General features: G+C 40.7%; 1 protein-coding gene across 4 annotated transcripts in view; it reads right to left on the bottom strand.

Annotated features, from left to right (window-relative positions):
- Positions 1 to 476: 476 nt before the first annotated feature.
- Positions 477 to 9,719, bottom strand: part of LOC140201238 (tRNA (32-2'-O)-methyltransferase regulator THADA-like) — a 424,035-nt gene continuing 414,792 nt past the window's right edge. For 3 of the 4 annotated variants that reach the window (XM_072265008.1, XM_072265009.1, XM_072265011.1), the window contains 2 exons: positions 3,767 to 3,933; positions 477 to 1,165 (listed from right to left, as the gene is read on the bottom strand). In XM_072265008.1, coding sequence (XP_072121109.1) covers positions 836 to 1,165; positions 3,767 to 3,933 — 497 coding nt within the window. In that variant the 3' untranslated portion in view covers positions 477 to 835. Of the gene's footprint in view, positions 1,166 to 3,766; positions 3,934 to 9,719 lie in introns of those variants that run through there. The other variant, XM_072265010.1, reaches the window with a different exon arrangement.

Genomic DNA, 9,719 nt, shown 5'->3' with positions numbered 1-9,719 from the left:
GAACAAACACTTTTTTCCAAGCTCTGCCTTAGGACGTGGTTACCAGTAAGACAAAGGAAAATATTCCAGGATGTGGTCATGGCTTCCTTGAAGAAATGCAACATCCCTGTAACTACTGGGAACTCTGTCTAAAAAAATTAAGAAAGAGAACCTATTTATATGGGAGGCAGGGTTTAAGGGTTGGCACAACATTGTGGGCCGAAGGGCCTGTACTATTCTATGTTCTTGTTCTAAAACTATGTACTGTGAACCCTGTGTCTATATAAGAAGCAGACAACTTCACAAACTTGTGTTTGTTGTGGAAGACTCTGCAGTTCATGCATTGGCCTCATTAACCACCTCAGAACCCACAAATCAAGAGAAAATCATTCTTGACCCCAATGGATTGGTAAAGATAAGATCCAAAATTTTATCCCGGGCCCTCATGATGCTCTTAGAACGGGTAATTAAGTTAAGAAATGTGACCAAAGTTAAATATTTAATTTAAATTTTATTTGTTGTTTAAAAAAATGATAAAACATATTAATTTATATTCATCCAAACTTTTCCCGTAATCAAACTGTAATTTGCAAATCTCGATTTCAGGTCGGTCCACGTAACGTTACTACAGCAATGACAATAGTTCATTTCTGATGCCAACAATTTTCTTCAGTGAGAGAAGCAATTAATGTTACCTAATTACCACTGGCATAAAAATCTTCATGTTGTTAGGCAGACAGCCCTAGGGATACAGTCTTCCTCTAGCCTCCACAAACCTCTCTTTGTCATGAATGTGCTTCTGCTGATCGGTTTTTCCTCAGCTTTAGGCCAAGTCAAATAATGAGGTCATTACGCTTCACAAATGCCCAACAATAATGGCACCAAATCCCAGCTGCCTCAGTAGCTGGGCTGTGTTCAAGAGCCTCACTTTTTGAATGCTCAGCCTTGTGTAGTCCACTGTTCTAGAAAATTCTGCTGCAGGAGGTAGGTCTTCAAGAAGTTGTCCTACATGCTGCGCTAGGTCAGAAGCCTTCGCTGACAGAAGGCAGAGCTGGGAATCTACATCTGGAACAATCCCTGACTGAACAATAAGTTTTGACAGATGCTTCTGGAGCAGATTGGCAAAAGTGATCTTCTCTGCCCAAAGGTTAATTTCACTTTTATCAAATAGCAAGTCATATTCTCCCTATATATGAAAAAAAACATTTTATTTAGAAAGGAAACAGAATTCTGCAAATTCCCCCAGAAGAAACATCGAATTAATCATACATTTTTTTTCCTATCATTTACAGGATTGGATTCATGTTGGAACAGTGTTATTGCCTATTCACAGTTGCCTTGTAGGAGGTGTGGTGAACCCTGGTTTGATCCACTGTGGTCTGTGGTGAGCAGACTTCCTCCACAATGCCATGAGGTGAACAGTTCCAGGATTTAAACCCATTGAAAATAATATTCTTATGATCCCAATGACAGATATTTATAGTTCCCATTTCATAAAATGTAACAGATTAAAAGGAACCGATCAGACATTGCTAATGTAGCAGCTCTAAAATAATAGTTAGAAATGGTCTCCATTTTAAAACAAATTTACCCTTACCATAAGTAGAGTTGGGTTCCAGGAATTCAGCCAGAGTGTAGGGGTGATAGTCCTGGAACTCCTAGACTCCCCCGGGGGATATTTATTTGTTAAAAACTGGGCTTGTTTTCACAATTGAGAAACAGGTTCAGTAGACAAGTCTCTTCATTGGAGATCATTTTACATTAAATAGTATTAATTCAAAAACAAATGAATGGGTAATCATTAGCCAGTCCTCATTTGCTTCTCAAAAAATAACCAGTATAATCCCAGAAATCGTTTGATTACCTTTGTCCCAATGAATATGTTAGATTTGATTAACCGTGAAACAACACACTGTAGATATCTGGTGTTTGTCGCCAGGTCATTTCTTTCCACTGTTAACTTGAGGGCATCATCCAGAGTATTTTTCTTGGTAAATATTTCACCGGTGAGAAATAAATACACCTTTATAGGTCAATCTGTTCTACAAGTGCATCAATAGAATCTGCATCTTGCAGCTAGAGTGGGTTTTGGGGACTTTGAGCTTGCTAAGTGCGAATGGTAATGCTATTTTAACACACCATCCATTCAACTTCATGTGGAAAACTCTGGGGAGCCTATCTACCCCTCGCACCATCCTACCCCATTTGCCCCTCCCCCCACCAACACCAACTTAAAACCAAATTCTCACAGTGGGAGTAATTTAAAATCTGCCCCATATTCTTATGAACAACACTCTCTCAATCATAATATGGGGAACAGAAGAGGAGAGAGTGAGATTAATTTTAAATAGGATGGACATTCACTGGCCTATTCCTGCTGTAACATAATGGGTTGTGATTTGTTGGTGACCATCCGGCTCTGAGTCTGTTTGGCATACATTCTACTGAACCTCAGGTATCACTGAGAACCAGCCTGCGAGAAACTCCTTGGAAGGTTGATGGGGTAATCAGATAGTTAACAACCCATGTTGCCAGCCACCCACCATGTTTCCATCCATTCAGGCAAGGTTTACCCTGAGCAGTACTCTCAGTGAGAAGGGCTGGATCAATGAACCAAGTGCTTTCATTGAATTGCTTGACGTCCAGGAAAAGCAGGGGTGGTTAATTGCACACCGACACACCAAACTGATTTAATGAACAGGCAATGATTGTTTCATTGTCTGAGTTATATTCATTTAGGCCTATTCAGACAGTCGTGGCTTCACCTTCGTTCCAGATACAAATTCCAGTCATTATTTGGCCAATGTACGCCAGCGAGGTGGAGATATTTATAACTGACAAGGACTTTGATTTGATCCCTTACAGAGGAGTTTGGTTGAGTTCAGCCACAGGAGATTCTGGGGTTGTATAATTAATCACAATTCATCTTGCCTAAGGGTTTGAAATATTCAACAAATGATGGTTCCTATGCCTATACATCCAACAACTCTTCTACACTTCCCCAACAGCCACACTCAGAGAGGGTTTACTTTAGGGCTGGCTCAGCCGTCATGTAGTCTGTCCCTTCCAGATGGGAAGATCTTCTGCTTACACTTACCCTGTTCTGTAACATGAAGAACAAGTATCTAGGGAAGCCAAGAGAATGCTGTCAGCATCAAGAGACAGCATTACGAGATAGAGACAGCACCTTCAATGGAACAGCAGCAGAAGCAAAATTGGCATCATTTACCTGGGGAGGAGCTGATTTTTACCCTCAAAACTAAGTAAAATTACTGAAAGGAACTGGATTACAAACTCAGTTAACGTGAATACCCTTCAGTTGGTGTCCAATGCTGACCATAAACCACCTATTTACACTAATCTTAGATTTAATCTCTTTTTTAATTCTTCCCATGTTCTCAATCTTGCCACGGCCCCACCCTGACTCCCACCTCAAATGTTACATTTAGTTAATTTACAGTTCAATTAACATGCCAATTTATGTCTATGGAATTAACATCATTTAACATACCAATTTATGTCAATGGGACTTTGGGATGTAGGAGGAAACCACGTGGAAACCATGTGTTTACAGGCATAACATGCAAACTCCCTGTAGACAACACAAGAGGTCAGGATTGAACTGGGGTCTCTGTTGCCGTGGTCTAGCAGCAACACCACGCTGCCTCTTGTATCAGAAGGGACTGCATATATGTAGTGCATTTGAATAGGAACCTTCCTTTACTTCTCTTTCAAATCCTTTGCTAAGATGAACAAACGCAGGGAAAGTACCCCTTATTAAACGTACCAGGTTTTCATTCACTGTATCTTCTTCCGTTTCATCTTCTACCAGCATCCATTCAATGAGGGTGACAATTCCAGGCAAGACTTGGCCCCAGAACTGCAAAAGTTCACACAGCAATCCAAGGCCAAGATCCAGAGCCAGGGACGGATTAACGACAGAGTACAAAATATCTGCATGGCAGGGAGAAAACAAAGTGATAAGAACAAACTTAAATCCAAAAAATACTACAGCTGTCCGATACTAATCATCATATAAAACTGATACTGATGTGATCTGATTTTTGGGTATTTTCCAGAACAAGAATGTGGTGTGAGAACCAGCAAGGAACTTGCGGCCACATTACAACCTCTCAATCAAGAAGGCACACAAGAGATTTAATCACTAGCTACATTGTAAACTTCTAAGCCTAAAATAGGAGATCAAAACGTAAATAGAAAAAAATGGCATCAAAGAATAAAACCAAGCAGACAGGCTTACTGTTATCAAAAAAATAAGACAAAACTCAAGTACAACAGGGTCTACATTTGTTGTTCAATCGAAATGATAGCAGGTATTTTGGCTCTGGAGGATTACTTTCTTCTCTATTGATACAAATCATCAGAAATTTAAAAAGAATGTTGTTGTGCTAATTCAAGTGGGATAGGTTAGTCTGGTTTTATGATCGGTAAGAGGGCAATGATCTTGGAAGAGTTCAGCGTGGTTCAGGTCGATTCAACAAATATTTGTTTGAAAAAGTAATTTGTTTTAGTGAGGTGGCATTTGCTACTGTAGCAACACACTTGGGATGAGATGCAAGTTTCACTCTTGTTGATTTCTCACAGTCTGTTAGGAGGAAATTCAGAGCAGAGATCATGTTCTTCCCGTGGGAGTAACGAGACTGCTGTTTCCTTCCACCAAAGTTGTGATAGTTCAAAGAGCCAAAAGGTGCCTCTCCTTCTGCTGAGTTGCTTTAACGGCAAAAAAGATCCTTGGGTACCTCTCAGTAAAAAGAAATTAGAGATGAAGATATGATGAATTGTCTTCAGCTCAAAACATTAATAATTTCTCTTTTCTCAGATTCTACCTTACTTCCAAAATATTTACAGCATTTTGTCCTTTTATTACCTATTCCTGGCATCAATAGTTACTATGGTGAATGAACAGTCTTTATCCCACTATTGGAATTAAGGATTAGAGAGCACAGGTTTATGATTTATTAGGAAGCTGAGGAGCAACTTTTTCACCTAGAGGTGGTTAGTATATGGAATGAGATGCCTGAGGGAGCAGTTCAGGCAGGTACAATTAGTTGTAAAATTAGTCAGCTTCATTGTGGACACTAGCCTCCATAGTATCCAAGACAACTTCATGGAGTGGTCTCTCTAAAAGTGGTCCATCATTAAGGACCCTCACCACACAGGGCATACCCTCTTCTCATTGTACCTCCATCAGGAAGGAGGTACAGAAGCCTGAAGGCACACACTCAATGATTCAGGAACAGCTTCTTTCCCTCTGCCAACTGATTTCTGAATGGACATGAAACCCATGAACACTGCCTCACTACTTTTTTTTTAAATTTCTGTTTTTGCACTACTTATTTAACTATTTAATATGTATATACTTACTGTAATTAATTTGTTTCTATATTTGTCATTTATTGCATTGTACTGCTGCCACAAAGTTAACAAAATTCACAACATATGCTTGTGATATTAAACTTCTGATTCTGATTAATAACATTTAAAAGGTACTTTAACATGCACATGGGTAGGAAAGGCAGCATATGGACCAAATGTGGACAAATAGGACTTGCTCAGTTGGGAGTCTTGGTCAGCATGGATTTGTTGGGCTGAAGGACAGTTTTCATGCTGTATAGCAGTATTTAGTTTTTAAAAAGTGGCAGTACAGTGACCCAGAAGGAATGATAGCAAAAAGCTTGGTCAAGGAAGTAGTTTAAGGAGTATCTAGTGCAGTGTTAGAAGTTCAGTAGCAATATTCCAGAACTAAGCAGCCAAGTCAAGATAACAAAAAAAATCAGTAATTAAATTTATGAACAGAGAGGCTAGAACTGGTTTAGCATTGACAGAACTGACCAGGGCATTCTGAGGTATGGAAGATCCATAGGAGAAGGAAAGAAATGCCAATTACTCCAAGTATGTAAGGAGGTTTCATTCGGCAAGACCTTCAAACCAGCTGAGGCTTTATAAGGCATTGGTCAGACTGCACTTGGAGTATTTTGTGGGAGTTCTGGGCCTCTTACCTAAGAAAAGATGTGCTGGTATTAGAGAGGGTACAGAGAAGGTTTATGAGAATGATTCTGGGAATAAAAGGGTTAATGTATGAGGAGTGTTTGGTGGCTCTGAGCGATCTCATGAAATCTAGCGAATACTTAATAGCCTACATGGAGAGGGCGTTTCCAACAGAGGGGAAATCAAGGACTAAAGGGCAGAGTCTCAGAACAGAGGTACGTCAATTTAGAACAGAGATGGGGAAGAATTTCTTTTGCCAGAATGTGGTGAATCTGTGGAATTCATTGCCACAAACAGCTGTGAAGGCCAAACCATTGGACATATTTAAAGTGGAGTTTGAGAGGATAGAGGGGAAGCCTTTTAGGACCGAGATTAGGAAAAACTTCTTCACACAGAGAGTGGTGAATCTGTGGAATTCCCTGCCACAGGAAACAGTTGAGGCCAGTTCATTAGCTATATTTAAGAGGGAGTTAGATATGGCCCTTGTGGCTACGGGGGTCAGGGGGTATGGAGGGAAGGCTGGGGCGGGGTTCTGAGTTGGATGATCAGCCATGATCATAATGAATGGCGGTGCAGGCTCGAAGGGCCGAATGGCCTACTCCTGCACCTATTTTCTATGTTTCTATGTTTCTATGTTTCATTAGTCCTGGTATCAAAGCTTATTGGGAGGAGGCAGGAGAATGGGGTTGAGGCAGATAATAAATCAGCTATGGTTGAAAGGCGGAGCAGGGTCGATATGGGAATGGCGAACTCTGCTCCACTGCCTTATGGTTTTATGGCCAACAGAGTGGCTGAGAATGGATTGACTTGTTATCATTACACGTAGCAGGTGCCAGCATTCTTTAATCACAGGTTATTTGTCAACTACTTATCTCTGCATTGGAGAAAAGTGAAATAATACACATGAACAAAGGGCAGGATTTTCTGATTTTCTTCTTGTCAATGTTAGTAAAACTAAAGTTACTACCCACTCCACCACTCTCCATTTATAAATTTATACCTGTCCTTTGAGCCATCGTGAGTAAACAGAGAAATCATATACCCAGAGCAGGAAAATAAAATACAAAACTTACAATAAGTTTATCAATTGCTGGCACACCAGTGTATGGGTTAAATATTCTCTTTATTAAAAGTTTAGTTACAGGGCTTCCTCCAGTTGTTCTGTAGGTAAATGTGACAATGTGTTACTTTGCAGCCTCAGGGCAAGAGGGGCAGAAAGAAGTGAAATTTAAGGGTGGACCATTTTAGCAGGATTCCACATAAGTGAAAGTTAATGCCTGTAGAGAGCACGGACACTTCCTTCTCATAACCAACGCACCATTGCAGAACCAGGGCAACTACAGAATTTGTGTGGTTTTCTGGCAAGCTACAATCATTAGCCATATTGTGTTTCAAAGTCTAAATGAAATTCCAACAGATAAAAATAGAATCTACTTCCAGCAGCCAAATATTCCTCCAATACAACATTTAGCACAATAATACACATAATCTAAATCACTGTAACAGGAAGATTAAACGTTCTGTTCAAATGGGACAAAGAATAACAGCCTGTTTATATAAAACATGTAAAGTCAAGGTGATGCTTCACAACATAATTCTTCATCAGTGCTGCATCTAATTGCTTAAACATCACAACTGCTTTCTGAGAGAATGTTAATTTATCTACATGCAATCCGGTACAATTATTTCAATTCTTTGTTTTGCCAGATTTTCATATAACTGAAGTGTCATGCTTTGAGAACGATGTAGAGGCTAATGTGGTGTCATTATGCCACGGCTTGAAATGTGGGAATACAAGGATAGCATGAGGTGCTCCTGGATATTAAGTTCATCCACGTAATAACACTGCCATCTTATTAGTGGAGGTGAATTAAATAGAAAAGCAGTGACAGGGATAGTGGGGTGAAAACACTAACTTATTACTGAAGTGAAAATATGGTAGAAATTATAGCAACACACACAAAATGCTGGAGGAACTCAGCAGGCCATGCAACATCTATGGAAAAAAACTGCAGTTGACGTTTCAGGCCGAAACCCTTCGGCAAGACTGGAGAAAAAAAAACGAGGAGCAGATTTAAAAGGTGAAGGGAGGGAGAGAGAACCACTAAGTGATAGGTGAAACCTTGTAGGGGAGAGATGAAGTAAAGAGCTGGGAAGTTGATTGGTGAGATGAGGTGAGAAAGGGAAAAGGGGATGGGTAATGGAGAAGTGGAGGGAGGGGGTGGGTTGGGGGGCATTACCAGATGTTTGAGAAATTGATGTTCATGCCATCAGGTCGGAGGCAACCCAAACAGAATGTAAGGTGTTGTTCCTCCAACCTAAGTGTGGCCTCATCACAACAGTGGAAGAGGCCATGGACGGACATATTGGAATAAGAATGGGAAGTGGAATTAAAATGGGTGGACAGTGGGAGATCCCACTTGTTCTGGTGGACAAAGCATAGATACTCAGCGAAGCGGTCTCCCAGTATATGTCGGGTCTCACCGATGTACAGGAGGCCACACTGGGAGCACTGAACACAGTAAATGACCCCAACAGGTGAAGCGTTGCCTCACCTGGAAGGATTTTTATCTCCTGGTGGTTCTCTCTCCCCTCCCCCACCTTTTAAATCTACTTCTCATCTGTTTTTCTCCCATCTTGCCAAAGGGTTTCGGCCTGAAACGGCGACTGTACTATTCTCCATAGATGCTGCCCGGCCTGCTGAGTTCCTCCAGGATTTTGTGTGTGTTGCTCGGATTTCCAGCATCTGCAGATTTTCTCTTGCTTGTGGTAGAAATTACATTTAGCTTTCAGGGCAAAAGTTGGTCAGTGTGTTATTAATGGCCATCTGTTGATCGAGTGAGATTCTTGGGGTGGGCTTCTCTTGCAGAGTGTTTAACTATAAGCCTACACCAAATGGTTTTGGATGCTCTACATCAGAGTAGGGGATTGGATGGAGTAATGGGTGAAGTTATAGGAGGAGGTTCTTTCCAGTTTGATGGTCATTGACTTCTGGGGTGGGGAAAGAGTCTGCCTTGTTGAGTGGACTGTGCTGAAGTGGAAAGTGTAAGGGAATACCTCAGAAGGGACAACAAACAATCTATCAGAGGAAACTCAGTGGTTTGAGCAGCATCTGTAGCAGGAAAAGACATGATTTAGGGTTTTGATCTGAAACATCAACAATTCCTTCCTCCCCCACAGATGCTTCCTGACTTGTTGATTGCCTCCAGCAGGTTGTTTGATGCTTCAGGTTCTATCATCTGCAGTCTCTTGTGTGTTCCTCATAGAAGGGACAAACAAATTGAGATCTGTAGAGAGAGGTTCCCTTCAAACCGTGCAACTAAAAGTCCAGCAGCACGAGGAAAAATTGGTTATCCAAGTGACTCTGACAGCAAAGGCTGATTGAGCACTATGGGAGAAATGCTGTAAATTTGTGGTCACCTGACACAAATCTGTACAACTGTGATTCACACCAGAAGTAACCAGTCAACTATCTGGTGCTCTGTAATCTGGAAAACCATGTTATTAATCCATGAGACATTGATTTTCATTCTTATCAGTGAATTATTTTTCCTCATAGATTGTGCACTGTTTTATGATCTCAATTTTGGTAATAACTCTATGCTGCCAAATAAGAGTACCACATGCAGAAGCTGCAGTCACAATTATATAGAAATTCCTCCTGAACAAATAAATGAAAATTATTATAAAGGCTGCGATATACTTAAGAAAAAACAGGAGGAAATCTGAAG

The sequence above is a fragment of the Mobula birostris genome, chromosome 8 (genome assembly GCF_030028105.1).
Source record: "Mobula birostris isolate sMobBir1 chromosome 8, sMobBir1.hap1, whole genome shotgun sequence".
NCBI lineage: Eukaryota > Metazoa > Chordata > Chondrichthyes > Myliobatiformes > Myliobatidae > Mobula > Mobula birostris.
This window is presented reverse-complemented; position numbering and strand designations above follow the sequence as displayed.